The sequence below is a fragment of the Arvicola amphibius genome, chromosome X, assembly GCF_903992535.2.
Source record: "Arvicola amphibius chromosome X, mArvAmp1.2, whole genome shotgun sequence".
Taxonomy (NCBI): Eukaryota; Metazoa; Chordata; class Mammalia; order Rodentia; family Cricetidae; genus Arvicola; species Arvicola amphibius.
In genome coordinates this window covers 96,472,826-96,494,933 of record NC_052065.1, presented here as the reverse complement: position 1 = coordinate 96,494,933, position 22,108 = coordinate 96,472,826, and the positions used below count along the sequence as shown (strand labels likewise).

Here is a 22,108-nt window from a genome sequence, read left to right as displayed (position 1 = left end):
CCTGTAGCCCAAGCTAATGCCACACTTGCTATGTGACTGAGGATGACCTTGAACTCCTTTCCCCTCCTACCTCTCTCTCTAAAGTGCTGGGATTATAGATGTGCATAACCTTGCCTGGCTAAATCACTGTTCTTCATCATCATAAATGTCGTGCCTTAAGTGGGCATTAGCAGCTGCAGCAGGCAGCAATGGCCTTGCTGTGTGCGAGCTCTAAAGCTTTTGCATTGGTAATTTGCAACTTCAAGAGTCTTTTCTAGTACCATGAAAGGCGCATTAATTAATTAATAGTCAAGGTCTCCCTAGGTAGGCCTGTTTTGGTCAGGAACTCACTCTGTGAAGCAGGCTGCCTCCAGTTCACAGAGATCCTTTTGTTCCTGTTTCCTGAGTTTGGCGATTACACGTAGATCAGGCAATCCTATCTTTGAAGCACAGGGCCCCAGAAATGTTCATGTTATACAGTCAGCATATCTCAGGTCATAGACAGCTGCCCTTGAGTTTCTTTGCTCTTCTTTTTAGCTTTGATCCCTCCTCACACTGCATCCTTTCCCTTAGCTTTTACCTCTTTCTCTTTCCCTTTTCCTCCTAGTTATTGGTCCCTTTAGACAAGGGCCTTAATGATAATAATGAGAACTTACCGAGTCCTTACTATGCTCCAATATCTAAGCTCAGCACTTTTCATCCACCCCTGGACTTGTGCCCACAGCAACCCTATAAGGTCGGGCTTATTATTAATACCCCCCACCTTGCAGACAAGAGACTGCTGCCAAGGGAGTCAGGTAATTTGCCAAAGGTCACACAACTAGAAAGTGTTGGGGATCGCAATCGGACTGACATCATAGCAGCTGTTCTTTTTCCACTGCTATGCATTCAGGCCAAAAGTAGAGAGGGGAGTGATTAAAATGTACCCTCAGAAGGTGCTCAACATAGATTTGGCTGAGGGCAGAACCCCGAGGAAAGTTCTCGGGTGCCATATGATACTCTAATTATTTGCCATCATATTCATTTTCATCTGGGGGTAGTTAATCTTACTTGTAGTACAGAGGCTTAGAGGTTTCAGAGGGGGAGAAAAAAAAGACCAGAGCCCCCTAATAGGGCTACACAGCTGCCTCCTCAGAGGAGTTTGCACATGAGTTAAATCATAAATATAAAGCACTGGATGTTTCCACTCCACCAGTTGTCTGACAGAGTTTGAAAGTCTATGGAAAGTAATGGAAAACATCTGACTCAAAGGCAGCGACCTCTTGGAAGATGCTCATGAATATGATGAAGAGCAGAGGCAAGAGGACATTTCTAGTGTATGTGGTGGGGGAGGTTGTTGCCTGTGAATATATAGAGGAATCGAAAGGGCCCCTTTGTCTGTGTGTCACACTTTATAGATCCTAGCCTCTAAGCACTGGTGTTGTGTCGGATTTGCATGCCATTGAGGCCAAAAATGTCAGGGTCTCTTAGCTTGGAAACTCAACTTCCATCCTGACTGAGCACATGCGCACCAAGTAGGTCAAGTGGCTATGATTGCCGGTGATCCGTCTCTCTTGGTTCCCCTACTGTAACAGATCATAAGTGAGATTAAGCATCCTTGTGTGCTACTCTCCCCCTACACACATACTCTTCCCCTCAAAACTACCCTAGAGATTGCCACTGAGTCTTAGTACTAAATGAGAAACGTATTAATTCACATGACTTAAAGGATTTGGTGCAATCAATATTTGCAAAGAGAATAAATTGTCAGCCTGGTATTTCTGAATATCTCTTTGTAATTCTTCTGCTGAGACCAAAGGAAGTAGAAGACCAATCTGACTTTAATTGTGTTTAATTTATTTTGCCCTGGCTGAGGGTTATATATTTGTCTATGTATTTAGTTTTATTACTGATGACTTAAAGCCTGATAAAATCACTGTTTCTGCAGTTCAACCTCTGGATGAACTTCTGTATACCTCGAGGCTAATGTGCTTTACTCAGCAATTTCAGCGTTTTTTCCCAATATAGTCCTCCCGCAGGCAGAGCGTAACTCTCTCCTAATTTTCTTCAGTTTCTAGTCCCAAGCATCTAATCTCCCTCTCTTGCCTCTGGCCACTGCATTTCTTCTACTGTATTAGTCATTTTCCCCAGCCCACAGTAAATGTAAAACTCATACTAGACCTTTTCAATTCAATCAAGCTGCATAATGCAGTCTCCCACTCCCTAGTGTGGCAACCAAAAGCAACTGATGGAGATGGCATCAAATACACAGATGTAATGTGCAGTATTTAGGAGAATGGAGAAAGATGCAAGGGAGTAGTAGTTACAGGAAAGCATATTTTCTAAGGAAAAGCTAGACTTGCAAACAGGAAGAAAGCTGTGTGTGTGTGTGCACGTGTGTGCATGTATTTAGATACTTTCTTCATTGAGAGAGGGATAAGCAGTAGGTTACAGACTTATACACACATTTAGACATTAAACTCATGCAAACACACACACACATACACATAAGCACACCCTTTACATTTAGATCATTCTACCGTTTAACACAATAGTCTGTGCAAAGGATAGTTTGGCTTTTAACCAAGTGTGTACCGAATGTCTGATATGTAAGGTGGCTTAGTTCACTTCAATTTGAAATAAAAACAAATTAGCTTTAGAATTTTTCCTTGGTTCATAATATAGCAAAAGGATGAGACTATGAGTACAAACGTAGCATAGGAAGATCAGGACACAGAGATGTGTTCACCACGCTCCAGTGGTACATGGAAGCTAACGAGCATCATAAAAAGGGCCAAGCATTTACATTCCAATAGCGTCATGCTGATTGTATTTAATCATATGTGGACGTGTTTGCTGTTTTTATAACACTTAGATTTACAAGGTTCTTCAACTAGATATGCCTTTCTAGTGAAGAATGTTTAGCTGATTACTTTTGAAAATCAAGTTGTCGGAGGGTCAACCTGGATATAAGGTTGGTTATTATCTCAACATTTCACCCAAAGCTTTATTTTGATATGAGTGTATAGTAGCTTGATTTTCATCTGCATATCTACTTCTGAATTAATCACCTAACCATTTATTTCTTCCCTTAGGGGAAAGCTATGTCTGTTCCTCAGACAACTTCTTTAAAAAGGTTGAGTACACCAAGAATGTCAATCCCAACTGGTCTGTCAACGTAAAAACATCTGCCAACATGAAAGCTCCCCAGTCCTTGGCTAGCAGCAACAGTGCTCAGGCCAGAGAGAACAAGGACTTTGTGCGCCCCAAGCTTGTGACCATCATCCGCAGCGGGGTGAAGCCTCGGAAGGCAGTGCGGGTGCTTCTCAACAAGAAAACAGCCCACTCTTTCGAGCAGGTCCTCACTGACATCACAGAGGCGATCAAACTGGAAACTGGCGTCGTCAAGAAACTCTATACCCTCGATGGAAAACAGGTCAGTGCCTATACAAAGTAGTTCTCTCATTTTCCCAATTGTAGATCAGTGGTTCTCAACCTGTGGACCACGACTCTTCAACAGGGGTTGGCTAAGACCATTGGAAAGCACAGATGTTTTCATTATTGTTCATAACAGTAGCAAGATTGTATTTATAAAGTAGCAATGAAAACACTTTTATGGCTGGGGAGGGTCAGCACAACATGAGGGACTGTATTAAAGCAGCTTTAGAATGGTTGAGAACCCCTGTTTTAGATGCTCATTTTATACCTTAAACCATTACGCATGGTTGAGGATCTCCCCCTTCATATCCCTTCATCCTGAACTGACACTCTTTATCTCATTTGGGAGAAAGATCTCAACAGACAAAGCAATGTACAAGAAATTGGCTTTTTTTGAAATTCATTTTATTTATGAGGCATAGTGGTCAGTTAGACCCCAGATCTGTATTCGCTAAGAAAAAAAAATGTTTTCAAAACTAGGTTTTACAAGTTGATATATATCATGGTGCAACCTTTATAATTTTATATACATAACTAAAAATATGATTTCTCCCATTCATTTTTAAAGATACTCCCATGTTGGTATTCTGCATCCATTTGGATGAAAGGGAGTTGAAGGACCCTATAACGTATATGAAAGGAGACAGACAAGGGGAAGGCACGGAAACTTGTGGTGCATTGTCTTTGTCCTACTCTAAGATATATATATATTTCTCTCACTTTTCCATGTAACATAGCTGTTTTAATTTGGTTCCATGGATGGTTTGTGTGAGATAGGAACTATTTCAGGATTCTAAAATTAGCCCAAGAAAGATGCTGCCATCTGTTCCCCCTCCAAATCAGGTTCTTCATGTCACTGGTTACACTCCTGAAGTGCCACCTATATTAGTATCTGGGAAAGAATGCAGCCAGGCGTCTCCATAAGACAGATGCACCATTCTCTTGAATATAGATATCTGTAAATATGTAACAAAAATGTTCCAAGAGAATTGTAACAGTGGCTCAAAAGATCATTTCAGTCACTCATCTAGAAGACAAGTGAGGATTATTAACAGTCCACTATCCTACCTCTTAAAATATCTTCCATAACTGAACAATTGTCGAGTTTCTAAAATGTAGGTTTCTATATATCAAAATTACTGTTGGGTATTTAAATGCTGAAGTCTGCCTTTCCCCCTAATTACTGATATGTATTGCATGCTACAGGATTCCAAGTTGCAGGAAAAGTCATTTATATGCTATGCACTTAGAAATTTTGATGAATTTCTGTCTTCTTTCTACTTATCTTTTTGTGCTCCAAGAGGCCTAGAACCATAGTCCAGGTTCACCAAGGGACTGTCTCAAGGGAATAGGCAGAGGATGGTAGACCATGGTACCCATGGTCTTCTTCTGTCCTCTACAAAAACATGGGCACCTGTGCCCTCTACATACTCCATTTGCATTTTCTCTCTCGCTCTTTCACACCACACACATACAACCACACGCCACAAGCATTCACACACACCACAGCATTCATACACACACTACAAGAATTCACACATATAACACAAGCGTTAACACACAGCACAAGCATTCACACACAGCAGAAGCATTCACATACACATACCACAAATATTCAGACATGCATCGCAAGCATTCACATATGCACAAGCATTTGCACATGCAGGAGCACACACATACATCATTCACACCCCCCCCCACACACAAGCACACTCACCTTAAGCATTCACCTGCCCATCCACACATACTATAAACATTCACAAACACACACACACGCACACACACACACACACACACACACACACCAAGCATTCACAGACATACAAACACACACCCCAACAAGCATTCACTCATATAGGCACACATATTACAAGCATTCACGCATATGACAAATATTCACACACACACATACCACAAGTATTCATAGACACACAGCCACACTCAAACATCATATAAAAAAAAACAAAGCTTAGCCCTTCACATTTGCAGTCAGTTCATGATCAAATAAATTTATTCTTAATAAGCATTAGTGCTCTTTGTCTATTTTACCTCTACTATTCTTAGTATGGGTTTCCAGTATTGTGCGAAGATGGATCATGCCTTGGCATTCTTGACTACTCCTGATAATGTATAAAAGGTAACGTACAGATCTTAAATAAGCAAGCATCTCTCCAAAGGTCACACATAATGGGAAGTCCTCTCAAATGTCTTCAAGCATCAGTGACAATTTCTTTAGGGAAGATGTTACAGAATATGCTGCAATACTATACCAGGATATGACGATGATGTGTAAGTATAGAAACAAAAGGGATGCTCAATGGATGGTGATTGGTTCATTCAGTCAAAGATTTGGATTGATATTATAATCTCCCATAGTGACAATCACTTTGACATTTATCAACTGGGAAGAAGCCTCCAATTCTAGCGTTTCACTTTTTAGTGACTAGTTATGTGATGTGGAGCCAATCATGTCACTTTTCTGAGCCTCAAGTTGTTTTTTTTTTAATAGACTGGGTCTCTCTTTGTAGTCCTAGAGTTTGAGCTAGCCCTAAACCCTCAGAAATCTCAGAAACCCTCCTGCCTCTGCCTCCTGAGTGCACCACCTTTAATCTGTTCTTTTGTAAGATGGTCTCTAAATGGTATTTGCATCAATATTACACTAAGATCATTCTTGTTATCTAAGGTGGCATGATAAAAGGAGATTTTCTGACTTGTAATTTTTGTCTTCACTTGCTTCCCAATGTGAATGATGTAAGGGGTAGAAAGTAGAAGATTCACAAGCAAAAGCAAGAGAACAGGCAAACTATTGGAACTGTGGGAGCACCAAGCCTCACAGTGCTGGTTGAGGATGATTGGTTGATGTGGGTGGGAGCATCCCATAAGGCTTCACTACTTGTTTCATGTTGAAACATTTATTGGTGTTTTTATTTGGTTGTAAGAAATGTGTTTCATAATGACAGTTTTGTGAATGTATGATTTGCAGTTTGATCACATTCATCCCCCATTACCGCTCCCTCTGCTTTTCACAAATATGTCATTTTTCCAGTATCTTTTTTTTTGAGAAGAAAAAGGCAGAATTTTTACATCTATCTCCACCAAGGATATTAGCTTACTCTTTTCTTTTTGTTGCATCTTTATCTGGTTTTGGTATAAAGGTAATACTGGCTTGATAAAAAGAGTTGTACCATTCTTCACTACATTCTAATGTATGTAATGGTTTCCAAAGCCTTGGTGTTTGTTCTTTTTTAAAGGTCTAGTATACCAACGTCTGGGTCTGGAATTTTTTTTTTACTTTGAGATAATTTTTATTGCTGCTTCAGTTTTGTTGCTCGTTATAGATCTGCTTAAGTTGTGTATCTCATCTTTAATTTTGGTAAGTTATATGTAGGTAGAAAGCCATCTATTTCTATTAGTTTTTTAAGAAGGTGTATGACTTAATGATTTTTAAGGTTTTATTTTATCTGTTGTAATGTCTCCACATTCATTTGTGATGTTATTAATTTGGTTCTTTCCTCTTTCTTTTTGTTACTTTGCCTAAGGGTTTGTTACGTATTTTGTTTCATGGACTCTTAGTATTTTTATATTTTTATTTCATTGATTTCTGCCGATATTATTTCTCATTTGATTAATGCAGTGTTAACTAATTAGTAACCTTAATATCATCATAAAATGTTTTGTCATTAACCCAAATGATGACATTTCACTATAACAATAATTCGAGGAAAGGAGACTATGCAAAGGTAAGCATCATTGAGGTGATCATTCTTAGAATTGTATTTATCATAGGTGAAGGAGAAAAAGGATTCAAGCGATTCTCAGTTTATGCCTTAGCTGTATGTGTTGATGGTGGGACCACTCAAAGAGATTAAGGAGATCCAGCACAATAAATTGGACTTTAGGTGTACTGAGTTCTGGGGCTTTGCTACAACTAAGTAAAGACTCTAGAAGAACTACAAATGGGTCTGGATCTCAGGAGATGGGATCTGGGCTGGGGATACAGATTTAAAAGTAACCTGTAGGCAATCATAGCTAAAACTCAGGCAAGTATATGAGTTTAGCTAGGATGTATGTGACAGGTTGTCCTAAACCCTAAAGACTGTCTACTGAATTTGAGTGGAAGGAATGGGGAAAGGAGGAACCCACTGTGTGACATAGAGCCCTGAGAAACAATGTGAAGATGTGTTCAGGGAGACTCAGTGAGAACCTCAAAGGGCAGATAGAGTTATGATTACATGAGACTGTAAGAAACTTGGTTTCTTTATGCTCCATCCATCAAAACTTGTCTGCCCATTTTTCTACAATTCTAAATTTTTTTCCTATTTTTCTGTTATATAGAGTTGGCTGAAATGCCATTCCTATATACCTCACTGCATATATTCCCTTTAGCATGCAGTGCTTAATCCTACAGTGTTCTTCTTCTGTATTATCAATTAATGCCCTGCGCCTGGATGCAGCAGATTCTTCTTTAGTTTTCTCAGGACCTTGATTTCAGCATGCAGATTTAGTTGGTAATGCCCTAGCAATTTAATTTCAACACAAGATCAGCACTGACCAATTTAGAGCACATTTCCTAAATTATGTTATATGCAACATTAGTTGAATAGAATGTTCTATAGTCAAATAAATAGCATTGTGCAGTTTATTGTTTTATTATATATATGTTCAAAGTAGACATCTTCAAAGAAACCTGCATGATTTTGTTTAAGCCAGTATTTCTCAAACTATTTTGGACAACAACAATACTTTAAAATAATTTAGGTGGTCAAAGGCACATGGGGAATCACTGGCCTCTGCGTTAGGTATTTATTTGCATTTTAATGAAAGCATCTTGAAAAAAATGTTAAAGGCGTAGAGAAATAATTACATGGAAAGAAATCAGGCACCACTGCATTTTGACAGCGTTTAAAATCTGGAACAAGAAGACTTTTTAAGGTAGAGCATCGCTAATCACAGAGGTAACACCTATCCTCCCACAGGTCCGACAAGGCTTGAGAGCACTCCTCTCTATCACAGACTCTAGAATCATAGAGATAAAAAAATGGGAGCGGTTGTTTTTTAGATGATATATTTAAAGCCCTCCAAAGCCAAAAGACATTAGGAAAATCCTTTGGTCTTCAAAGTTTGGCTTCTGTGGTAAAGACAAAGCAACATCAATTTGCTTGGTTTTGAACTTGCACATTAGATTTAGTCCAGTACAGACAAGCACCCCTTCCAAAAGACCATGTTTCAGAGTCTATGGGGAAGTCAAATAGTGTTACTAGTCCATGGTAACTTCTATAGGTGATACTAATTAACTAGATTGTATACTTTCTATTGCCCAAGTCCAGACTTCTGACAACAATTTGGCAAGCCCTAGAAGTGTGAAAAGTTTGCCCAGCAAGGTAACAGTTCTTATACAAGGTTTGGGGCCAGAAACCAGTACCTTTTGAAGTCAATTTGTATCTACATACACACATGCATGCCCTTGTTTCTTTCAAGTATTGGGTGCCTCATTCCATGAACTCAAATACAAACATTTTTATGTCTGGAAGTTCTGTTTTTATTCACCCAAGGTATTACAGCTAAAATATTTGTTGCCACCATTTATGTGCTGTGGCAGTTGATAGGGGAACTTCCTTTCTCTTTCCCCAAAGAGGATGCATCCTTGCTTTGCTTAATGTTTCAAGTGTTTGACTTGTCACCTGCTGGGAACTGATGTTTGTGTTTTCTCAGATTGTTCTTTAGTGGGCAACCTAACCTTTAGGTTTTGGGTCTTCTATAGCATAATTATGCTATATTTTGGAACGCCTTGCAGTTTTTCTTAACTCTAAGCACTTTTATTTTTATGAATTCTCTTCTGCATTAAAAATTACCAATGTGTTTGGTACAAAGAGGAATATATTAATATGTATTTAAACATTTTATTTAATCTGAGTTCACTAATGTTTCATAAGTTTGGCTTTTGAAATATGCAGCCCATGTAGCCTAGATTAGCACTGAACTCACTGGATAGCTGAGGATGACTTTGAACATATGAACCTTTTGCCTCTACTTCCCAAACGCTAAGATTACTGGCATGTGCCACTATACTCAGGTTTTGTATGGTGCCAAGGCTTCATATACGCTAGACAAGCACTCTACCAACAAAGCTGTATCTTTAGTCCTTATGAGTTTCTGTTCTGAAGAGAAATCAGATACATTTTGCTGGCTTGTAAAAGTATTGTGGATCCCCACCAGGCACCATGTCTACTGTTCCCAGTGGATAACCAGCTCTGGACTAGCTGATTCCTAGACTCAGATTGTGAACTCACTTGCACTAAATAGGGAATAAGGATTCTGGCCTGAGCTGGGCGATGGTGCCACATGCCTTTAATTCAAGCACTCGGGAGGCAGAGGCAGGCGGTTCTCTATGAGTTCGAGGGCCAGCCTGGTCTATAAGAGCTAGTTCCAGGACAGGCTCCAAAGCTATAGAAAAACCCTGTCTCAAAAAAATTTTTGGCCTGAAAAATTAATTTAAAACTGTGGTAGCTTCTTGGATCTACTAGTTGGTGATTGAGAGTTACCAAGAAAGACCATTCTCTTTCTCTAGTTTTAATGTGTTTAACCAGTATACAAACCTGGGTAAAATGTCATTGCTAGTTGGCATTTTCTATGGCCAGATAGACTCAAGGTAGGAAATAGAGATCTGCTTCCTCAGCATCTTCCACAAGAGGTTCTTGGGACTGGAGGATGGTACCATCCATTTCCATGCTGGCATTGCTTCTTGTCATTTAGCATGTAGCTCTGGAGAAGACAGCTGGAATGGAAGTTGATTAGCAAATAAGATGGATTGTTGCAGTTTATCCAGAGAGAAGAGGATGTGTGTTTTTATCCCATGTCTCTATTTAGTAGCAATTAATATAAATATTTTTATCTCAACTCTGACCATAAATTTCCTTAGCAGCAGCCACCCAGCCTGGCATGAGATTCTGAATGATACACTGCTGTTATATTGGCTGACAAGGAGTTTGTTGGCTAAAATATTACCAATAAACCCCATCTGGAAACTGTTGGAATTTGAGATTCAGGATGAACTAATATGAAAAATAAGAATTTATGGGATTCGCTGATGGAAATTTACTTTACATAGCCATGACTTTAAAAAAATTTTTTTAAGGAGGACTCTAGAGGCAATTGTTATATCCTAGCAGAAAAAAAAAATCACACACCCACCTTCAGCCAGTTTAACTGCTCTGGCTCTGGTTCAGTTCAATGCATAGTATTGACTTAGGCTATTCTACAGGGACCTTGCTGGAGACCTCGAGGTCAGACGGCAATCACCCTCCTCCCTTCTTGCAGAGTAAAAAATCTGTTTAAATCAATAGGCTCCTATTGCCCTTGCTGAATGTGGCTTTCAAGAATGACAGCATCTGTTCCATATTGCCCTTGCCCTTGTCAAACCCCAGTATGAAATAGAACAGAATGGTATGGAGTAGCTAGGTTTGTGTATGTAATACATACAGCACAAGTGTAAAGGATACGGGCCCTGGAATTCTTCATATAAAAGACAGAGCTAGTGGGAATATAAAATGAGAGTAATCAGACTGAATACAATTATAAAGAATTAAGGTTGATCAGAGTTTGCAGTCTCTAGGAAATGTCCCTTTGGAATATATAGAAGAACTTGGTTTTCCATTATTCAAAATACAGTAGATCAGAGGTCATTGAATGCTAGATTTTAAAAGAAAGTGATAAAATGTATGTGACATAAGCCATGCATCACCACAAATCAAAATTTTTTATTTATATATTGTTGTCTATATTTATGGTGTAAAACATATTTTGATACATGTGTACATTTTGCAATGATCAAAGCATTTTGATATATGTGTACATTGTTCAGTGATCAGATTGTGAGTAATTACTATTCATATCCACTGAAACATTTTTGACTTCCTTGTGCTGAGTTTATTCAAAGTTCTCAGTAGTAGTTTAGAAGTCATTCCAATGCATTTTGAGTTACACAGCCACAGAACTATATATAAGTTAAAATACATAGAGTAAGCAAGCAGGTTAGAGGTCCAGAGAGGAGTTCCCAGTGTGGGGTCTAAAGTTGTTGATAATACTTGGCATATGACATGGGTCAAGCCTTGAAGTTCAATAAGAAATAGTGCAAAGGGCCCTAGACAAGGAACCCAGAGATACTTGCTCTGCTACCAAACAGCCGGACTATTGTGGGCCAAACTTCTGCCACTCCCTTAATCTTCATCTGTTTCTGCTCATAAAATAGACTCCCCCAGACTTCCTTCCACAGTGAAATAGTTCTACACATTCAATTCCATGTACACCTAAAGTTCTGTGATTCCAAAACTCAGGTTTGGAAGATAGCAAATAGCCCAGCTTGATGCACCTCCTGGCAATGTCTAGAAGTAGCTCCATATTTGTAACAATTCTGACAATCAATCAATTTTAATTATCTTTAGCTAAATACTAATCTAAATGCCTCATTTTTCCAGTTTGTTCATGCCATTCTCAATAGTAGATTTCATTAATGAGAACTCCGTCTGGCAACTCTTCATGGCTGCTAAGCACAGCACTGTTCTCTACATAGACAGCAGAAGGAGAAATACTCAGCCTTTATAGTTTATTAAATGGAGGCAATGGCAGGACCAGAAAAAAGTATTTAGCATTTCAGGGAAACATACAAACAACCCTTGCAGACACAGACACTTGTTCGTGAATGTGTCATTATAAACTTTGAGGACTGTCTAGAACCTGGGATATGTTCAATGTCTAGTGCATGTTGGATGGATAGAGGAGTGACCTGAGAGAGAACTGTGAGGAGCATGGACTGAAGGAATGTCACGACCATAAAGGCCAATCTTAGATCACAAAATTTTAGAGGTACAATGAACCTTCGACATTAAAATATCCATAGAAAAGTAGTCTGAGTAGCATGATATTCAATTGCAAGGGATCATCACAGCAACAGAATCAGAAAATACTAATTACCAGTTAAAGTATTCCTGATTCACTAAATGAAATTAAAAAAACTGTGGACAAAGTCTTATTTTTCATCCCATTTTCCCGGCCCCTCTATGTTAACAATAAATGTTCTACTTCAATTGCCAGAATGTGGATCATTGAATTGAATTCCAAGTAAATAAAAATAAGATACATTGTCCTAAAAATTCACATTTTTCAGAGGGGGAAAAAAACAGAAGATGACACAGATCTATAGCAGAGGACATTATTTAGCCAGTTTTTGTATGTTTGTAGTATAATTGTCTGTCTGGGACATAATCATGATTGGAAGCCAAGCAACTCAGAAATTTTAGCTTAGTATGAAACACCATTTCCTGGGTGAGAGGGAACTCCCTTGCTCCTGGTTCATGGAAGGTTGCACTGAATTAGTTTCTAGGAACTACACTCCAAAGCCTGGAAAGCCACGGTAAATACTTGGCTTTCCTAATTTCCATTTAGTCTGTATTTAATTAGATCCACTCTTTGTCTCTCATACTTCTGTACGAAAGTGAGAAGTTCAGTGGTAAGTGGATTTTCTGGTTTCTTTATTTAGTTTCATGTTGCTGAGCTATATTTGTTACTGTCTGAGAGATCATTTTTTGTTGTATAATTTTCTAATGACAAAATGGTACAGTGCAAGATGAGGCTTGATGCATGCTTACCTCATTTTGTGAAGTTTCTTGATCCACAAGCCTTGTTTTAGTATATACTGAGAATATCAGAAAGCTTGTATTATACCCTTGTTATGTTATTTCCAAGTATCTTGAGTCTATCTTCCTAGCATAGCTACCATTCTTCCATCCCTTGGTTTCCCATCTGCAAACTGAAGAGAGGAAATAGTATACACTAATTTAACAGACAGGTATTCTGCCTGGCATTTGACTAGGTGCTGGGAATATATTAAGATGTGAGAGCTACATTCTTGTTTTCTGCCTTTAAGAAAGCCACTGCTGCCAAATAAAGAAGAGTCCTGGGGATCTTACATAAGATTATGGCTGTAAAAATGTTCTATGAGGTATAAGGCATGTTGAAAATGTTGGTTACGATTTGAATTTAGGAAGCTTGTTCCCTCCTGTGACATCAGCTGTACATAGTGTTTCTCTGCAGTGCATGAGTCTTGGGAAACATTCCACTGATAACAGCTGGAAGAAGGGGATTGGATAGTGATAACAGGTTTCTGCTTGTCTTATATATCATACTTTCATTCCCTATCAATTGTAACAACAGCACAACTGGGCTTGACCAAACATAATTCTCACCATTTTCTAGACACAGAATCTGATATTCCATGACCTCACCCAGTATCACAGAACTGATACATAGCAGAGCCAGAACTAGAACTCAGATCTCTTGACTCCTTAGGTCAGTGTTCTTTTCCTATAGGAAGCTTACTGATCAAGCAAAATCCGTCCCCAAAGTTCACCGCATGCTAATTAGGTTCCTGCAAACACAGATGTGAAGCAAGCTGTGATCTTTTTGAAACATCTTAAACCTATCCAGCTTTTCTTCTTCTGCTTGAGCTAAAGCACACAGCAGCTGTCAGAGACGCATAGCTAAATTCCTCTGTTTTGAATTTCTATGTATCAGAAACCTTAGGAACCACTGGCGGGCAGTTGGATTACATGTACATTTCAAGAATCAAAGGTTTGCATTAGACAGCTACATTAGGAAATTGGAATAATATTTTTGCATCATCCAAAGCTCTTTAGAGTGGATTAGAAATAAGAACCTATATCTTTCAATACAAGCTGAAACCGGAGGCCTCCTTGTTCTGCTGGATTTTGTTTTTTGACACATAGCCTAATTTTCAGAGCAAGTAGGTGCTGAGAAATTTCAACTTAGGACAAGCAGAGTTACTAGGAATTATGGCTTATTATAGACATTTCCCATTTGCAAGTAAACACCAAAGAGTGAGATAATCTTGAACATAGAAAATCTGAATTTTTTCCTCAAAAAAGAAGATTTCTTTTTTAAAAATAGATTCTGGATGGGGCCATCTCCTTCGTAAAGTAGGCATAATGACTGACTACCTGCTTGAGTCTTGAGGACAAAGCTGCTTTATTACGCGCCAGGCTCTCCTCTCCCTCCTACAAATCCTTACACTGATACCAGTATACACCCGCAATTTTCTATCACCCCAAGTTCAAAGATCTTTCAGAAGATACACGTGCCGCTGAGATTTTCTAGGGCATGGACCATTCACCAGTACTGTCATTTGACATCGTACCCTGCCCAAGTCTTTGCATTACATTTTAGGTTCTCCAAGTACACTTTAACCCAGGAAACAAGTACTACACAAATTTTTGAACCATGACAACTTCAGCTAAAATAAACATAATACTAAAAATATCAGGACATCAAACAGACTCAGTTAAGTTTGCTGTTAATAGGGTATGGAGTATAGAAGACAGGTAAAAAGGAATTATATTCCAAGCACGAAACTAACAGAATGTTTACAAGAACAGTTTTTCATATACTCTTTGTTTTAGCGGTGCATTGTGGTGCACACCTGTAATTCTGACATTGGTTAGGTCAAGGCCATGTAATGAGTTGGAGGCCTGCCTGAGCCATATAGTAAGTATAAGGTCAGCCAGGGGTACCTAGCAAGACCCTGTCTCAAAACTCCAACATAAACAAAAGCAAGCCAACACACATAATAAAACACTCGTTTTTCAGAAACAAAGAGAGGGTGAGCTGTGGAAAAGACCTTTGACTGTGAATGAGAAGCCAGGCTTATATTGCAGTTCAATTACTATGTTACTGTTCACCTAATTAGGCAGCCATTTAATCTCTTAGAATGTGAGTTTCCATGTCAATGGCAAGAGATAAACAAGCTAGCTTTAACTAAATCACAACTATTATTTAAACATAATAAAATCATAACTCATATATACATATGTATACATATACATATATATTAACTGACAATTAAGCAGAAAACTAAAGAGGCATTAGAAAAAGTCTCAGTGTGAATCTACAATCTTGAGAAGGTGACAATAGTCTCCAAATTGATCTGTTGATTCAATGATTCAAGTCAAAATACTAACTGAATTCTTTGCAGAAATTGATAAGCTAATCTTAAAACTCAAAATAGAAGAACAAAGCAAAATACAGCCTGGGCATAACAGGAAACGAGAAATTAGGTCTTTTGGAGTTAACTGGTGACTTAAAGAAGAATATTTGGTTGTATTAAGAAAATCTGTTAAGAAAAATTATAAGCCAATATTTTGCACTGTTGTACCCAGTGCCACAAATATTAAGATTCATATGGGAATCTTATTGAAAATGTTAGTTAAAAATGGACTCTTGGCCTGTCGTGGTAGCAAATCATCTTCATTTCCAGCACTTAGGCAACAGAAGCAGGCAGATCTCTGTGAGTTCAAGACTAACATGTTTATGTAAAACATTCCAGGCCAGTCTAGAACATAGTGAGACCTTATGTTTAAAAAAGGGGGAGGTTTATAATAAACCTGCTAAATCAGATTTTGTGCACTGCATCCTTGCATGGCTTGGGTCCTAAAACCTAGAGGTGGTGGAGAAAAAGACAGCAGACCCACATACAGCCAAGCTGGGGTTGGGTGGTCTGGGCTCTCAGATGCAGAAACCACAGCAACCTGGAAGCTCCGTGTGTTTATCACATACAGTTGAACAGGAAGGCAGGGCTATTAGATACAGATAAGAAGCAGGGAGGGTTATTGTATACAGTTGAACAAGGAGGCAGTGTTAAGCAGTTTCTGTAGGGGAGTAGTCATAAACATCTGGGGAAGAAAGCTAAGGTGGACATTTTCTGTGCACTGTCAACTGGATCAGAGGAGGGCTTTGCATCTCTGTGAGGTTGGGGCCTACATACTTGACATGGGCATACTCATGTCAACATGGCATATTCAGGCAGGACTTGCCCCTTACAGTTGGGACTCAGGAATCTACATTTTTAATAGATAAATTCATATAAGTGTTAATGTACGAAATCTGGTGAGCTAAGCTTTTGATTTCAACATTTCGATTCAAAGCACTGGGTACATGTTCTAAAAATTCAGATGTTTGAAATAGACAGATGATGGTGCTGGGCACAGTAGTACATACACCCTGGGATTATAGAGTCTCAGTACTCAGGAGGTTCTCATGAGAGTTCAAAGACAGCTTGGCAGCTTGGCATACACAGCAAACCCACCCCCCCCTCTCTCTCACACACACACACGGATGGGGATGATGGGTTCTTTCTGAGAGGAATTAAATTAGACCTTTTGTATGCCCACTCTCTTTTTATCTGTCAATTAATTCCTTGATCACTGTCTTAACTGTGGTCGACAGTATCTTTTAGGTTCTCCTGGGTTAGGAGAGCTACTGTACATGGCCTCAATCTTTCACCTTGTGCCTTAAAAGTCTCACAACCCTGCCTCCTGCTGCTGCCGAAACCTTAGTGTAATGTCAAAGTACAGCGAGATTTCAGGTTGTTCAGAGTAAGTCGAATACTCTTAGGACTTTTGGGGTTCATTTCTATAGCTCTTTTATGCAGAAAAGTGGTGAGAGAGGGGGATGGGAGAAAGGGAAAGGAAGAGGAAAGGAAAAAGAGGCAGAGACAGGAGAGGAGAGGAGGAGTGGGGTTCAATCACCAAATATGGAAGATGGGCATGAATGTTTTAGAATAAAAGCCATGTGCACCACACAGAATATTTGATATTACTGGGAAACATCTTTACTTCCAGCCATCCTCCCTTAACCCTCTCATTTTCACACCTACGGGTGATTGCTGGAGCAGGTGGAGGTGACAGAAAGCTGGACCCAAACAGCTCTATTTTGCCTTAGTTCACAACAGGAAGGGCCTTCGGTTCCTGCTTATCTTCTCCCACTCTAGCATAGTATTAGACCCCAAGACAAAGCTCAGATTGATGCAGGCCCCACCTCACCCTCCTTCTCCTGGCTTTCTTTCTATAAGTCATGCTTTTAGTGTTTGGAGTCTGGCAGCTGCGAGGTCTGGTTGCTAGGAAACAATTTCTCAGCACAAAGAGCCCTCAGCTGGGAAGGTCAGGGCTGTCAGTATGAAACAGCTGTACAGAATTTTTATTTGTCTTCCCCTTGTTTTGGTTAATCACAGGGCATGAAAGCAGAATCAAACTTTTCATAGAAATGAAAACTGCTGGAGAGTACCAGTTCAGCTGCTGCTGTTGCTTTGGCTTTTTTCTTTCTTTTTCTTTTTGCTGATATTCAAATCATAGCCTTTCTACTCTGACTCTACACAGCCCCGGCAAACTGAGCAGGCTAGAAGTGAAGGCTGGAGGTGGAGGGGTCAGGTGTTCTTTAGCCTTTGACTGCCTGCCTGAGGCAGCAAAGGCACAGCTGAACTGTGAGCTGAGTTAACCCCTTTCTTATTAATCGGCCATTTCTTTAGGGTTTGAGCTGCAAAATGAAATACTGCAAGATGCATTTAGATGTTTAGATTCAAGCTGTGTGTGCTGACACACACCGATAATGGCAGGCCTTGTGAGGGTGGGGCAAAGATGCTGCTGAGTTGGAAGCCAGTATGTGCCTGTTAGTGAGATCCTGTGTCAGAAATGAGGTTTATAAAAACAATGGGACATTCAAGTTAAACAGCAGCTTGTATTTTTATCTGATAAATACATCAACCCTAACCTGTATGAAATAAATTTGGTGTGAGGTTTGTGTGGAATTGGTACAAAAATAATACAAGTCGAGAAATGGATGATTCTAGGTTTGTTTTATTTCTTTTTTATTGAGCGATATATTTTTCTCCGTTCCCCTCCTTTCCTCCTCCCTCCCCTTCTACCCTCTCCCATGATCCCCATGCTCCCAATTTATCCAGGAGTTCTTGTCTTATTCTACTTCCCATGTAGATTAGATTCTAGGTTTGTTTTGACGAGTATGGTAGAAGCAGAAGTTAAGTACTATAGCTGTAGCTTACTGATAGATTGTTTGCATCATGTGTGAGTCCCTGAGTTCAGTGTCCAGTGCTGATAAACACTGTTGTTGAAGCCAGAAGGAAGTTTTTTGAAAGCCACATAAAGAAAAGGCAAAATCCGTCTTTAGTACTTTGTTTCATTTCTAGTTATCCATCATATACTAGTATAGTGATTAAACTTAAATGTGCTACACTGTGAGAAACATGTAATTACAAATAGAACCAGATGGATGAATTCAATCAGCTGAGTGACGTGGGACAGATTATTGCTCTTCTAGGACTCACTTACCTTCTTCAATCCATGAAATAATGGTTTCTTAGATGTCTTTCTTCTTCCATCAACAGCATGAGCAAAGCTGGGGTTTCGTTACAAATGTGGACTATCAGGCTGTGAGTTAGATCTTTGGAATGTGAAACTGAGTGTGAGGATACACAGTCTATTTTTCACAACCATCCTGGTGATTTAAAGTAAACACGTTTAAGAACCACCTAATGAGAGGACTGTGGAGATCACGGCTGTTCTCACCTTCATTGGTTCTGCTCAGTGATGCTTAGTCCCAGTGTTTGCTGGCTTATTGAAAAACGTCTTTGTCGTCTTCTTACCATTCTCAGGGATTTGCTCTAAATTAGTTTGGGGGTAGGCTTTATGTAACAGCATAGAATTTTCACTATATTTATCACTTCATAGCCCCTCTTATTTTCTGATATCCCCTGTTATCCTCAGGTAAGATATTCTAAGATACATGAAGGTTTCTGTACAGTTCAAGAAATCCTTTGACTACTACGTGCAGGTTTCATATCGTGACTGGACAAAAGATGGTGTTTAATGGGGGTGCTAGCATGTAGAAAGAATTGGCTAAGGGTACATCTCATCAGCTTAAGTTGGTTTGATCTATAACTGATTTCAATTCTGGCTTTTCCTTTAAAAACCTTATTGTTTCCAAAAGTACATTTCCGTTTTCACTCTTGATTCTCCTTACAAGGTGATACAAAAATCTCATCCCGTTGTGTTTATAAGTATCTTATTGCTAAAGGAAGGGAAGCTGATTCAAGAGGGGCAACTCATGGAGCTAATGACCACCCCCAGCTTGCTTACCAAGGTAGCTGGCACCCAGTATGCTGTCCATGGTGCTGAATGTGGTTTGCATTAAACATAAGAATCTGTGAGAAACACAGATAGGCAAAGAGATGCTGAATTGCCATAATAGTCTGTCCTTTTCCTGTTTCATTTCCCAAAGGAGACAACCTAATGAATTTGGTAATAAAATCATGCCACTTAGTCAAGATGGCCAGAGTAATTGTGCCTTTTATAGAGTACTGCCTTCCTTTGGAGCTCTTCTAATGGAGTAGCAGGGAAGCAATATTCATAGCTTGAGTAACTGTATTTTATTCTAACAAAGAGAATTTTATGTAAAGAGTGTACTTACTTAAGAGCAAAGGATCATCTTCCAAGTACCTCATGTCAATGTGAATGAATATAAAAGGAGAGTTTCAAAAGAAATCCAACAAAAACAAGCCTAGTATGGCACTCACAAATTGTTTTATCAAGTATTAGAATCTTGCAATACCTTGAGTACTTATAGAAAACTTAGGCTATTTTTTAAAAATCCTCCTACTATTAAATAAGAGATTTGTAGAGAATTGCAGAAATAGTACAGAAAAGATACTATTCTTAACAGTAATCCTTTACATAAGTATATACAAACGTGTGCACTCAGAAACAGGCCATCGACAATGGTACAGTTTAAAGCTTTTATTAAGATACTACTAAGGTTATATACATTTATTTGTATTTTAATGTGTAAATATAGATTTTTTTTAAAAAGATAAAGTCTTGCTGTCTCTCCCAGAATGACCTGGAACTCACTATATAACCTTGTATGGCCTCATACTCATGACAAGCCTCCCCTGTCTCAGTCTCCCAAGCACTAGGATTCTAAGCACACATGTAGTGATGAGCAGTGGGCCACTTCCCGCTGCCTGGCTTTCGGCTGCTGGCTAAGTTATGCCCCGAAATAACTACATGGAAACTGTATTCTTTTAAACAATGCCTGGCCTATTACTCACATCTTGACTAACCCATATCTAATAATCTATGTAACACCATGAGTGGTGTCTTACTGGGAAAGATTCAGCATGTCTGACCTGGTGGCTGGCTCTATCGCATCTGTCTCCCTGAGGAGAGGCACAATGGTCTGACTAACTTAGGAGAGGCATGGCATCTGACTGAGCCATCTACCTCACTTTCTTCTTCCTGTTCTGTCTACTCCACCCACCTAAGGGTGGGCGTATTAAATGGGCCAAGGCAGTTTCTTTATTAGCCAATTAGAGTCCTCCATCAGCACACACAATCATGGTTGACTTAAATAATTGTGAAATTAGGAGAGACAAAGGGATAGTGTCACTATACCTCAGTGCCAGAGTTATTTGGTAGAAGTTGGACTCATTGCCAGCTCTCCTGTAAAAACTGGTCTTCTGTAAGAATAGTGTTCACCAGAGGAGATGCTATCTAAAATGACAGTGAGGGAGGTCACTGGTTAATAGGTCACTTGGCCTCTTTCTTCCTCTTACCATTAATTCTATACATGTATTTTTCCATTCAGTGAGCACAATTGGAAATGAAGTACCACAGGCACCAAAATAGGTGGTCAGAAACAGTCAACATATTCTCTAATTCCTGGGTTCTCTGTGAATATGTTAACCCAACATTTCTGAAAGCTACTCTAGGCTATGCTCAAATAGGCAGATGGATTCAGAGTGCTAGTAGGGAACAGCCCAACCTCAACATGTCCTCCAGTCCTGACCACTGGGCTTTGTCTCTTTTCACCTATTTTAAGATTCTCAGCATTTTAATATTTTAATAACATTCAGAATAAAGTTCTATACGTTTATAGTATACTGTGTTGTCATGACACATAGGGCATGTACTTTCAGACTTTGGTATATTTTATAGACTTTAAAGTTGCTGTGTACTAGGAAAAGGACATACCTAGTCCTCTAAAGAGCTTGGCTTGAATACAATAGAAGAAGATAGAAGGAATACACTGCCAAAACAACTTAGAGCGTCATATGTAGGGATGTGTTGTGACCCTACATAAGCTACTAGGTCTTTTAGAATCCCAGTGTTATCTGTAAAATATGCACAGTAATACTTAATGGATAGTGTTTTTTTAGTCATTTTGATATGCCAGCAATTGTTCCTAATTCACAGGGTTCTTATGATAATCATATAGTACAGCTGTAAAATACCTAGTACATAAGAGATACTGAAAAAATCAAATCTACCAGTCTATTGTTAAGCGTTTCGCTTCTAAAGAGACCTGAATTCATCTGGGCCATGCAAGGTCATCAGGATCTTTTCATGGCCAGAATACGATTCTACCTAATGTTAGTGCTTAGCACGTCTAGCAAATATATCCCAGAAACACACAGTTATCTTTGGAAAAAAAGAGAAATACAGCTACTCCTTGTATCAGCAAGCATGATTTTTATGTACTAACAACACTGAATGAAGACCAGAGCCATTCCTAAAATATGTGATCATATAGCTTGAAACATGAAGTATACATACAGGCAAAATATTATAAAGGTATAGGCTGCTTATTTTTGATAACTACTTACATAAATATTATTTATCTCTTCTGCGTAATCATAAACCAGGGAAGGGATTTCTTATGACTTAATCTTGATCCATCTTTTGTCCAGCTATATATCTAGATGGAGTGACCAACTCCTCTACTAAGAGGATAATGATGGAAAGGCCAGTTTGACTGTGTTTTGACCCTAAGTCCAGGAGCTGAAAATATGAAGTCA

The 22,108-nt window shown here is 39.1% G+C and overlaps 1 protein-coding gene across 1 annotated transcript in view; it reads left to right on the top strand.

Moving 5' to 3' along the window:
- Dcx (doublecortin) overlaps positions 1 to 22,108 on the top strand; it is a 69,499-nt gene that overhangs the window by 5,528 nt on the left and 41,863 nt on the right. The window contains exon 3 of the mRNA XM_042054348.1: positions 3,054 to 3,394. Coding sequence (XP_041910282.1) covers positions 3,054 to 3,394 — 341 coding nt within the window. The remainder of the gene's footprint in view (positions 1 to 3,053; positions 3,395 to 22,108) is intronic.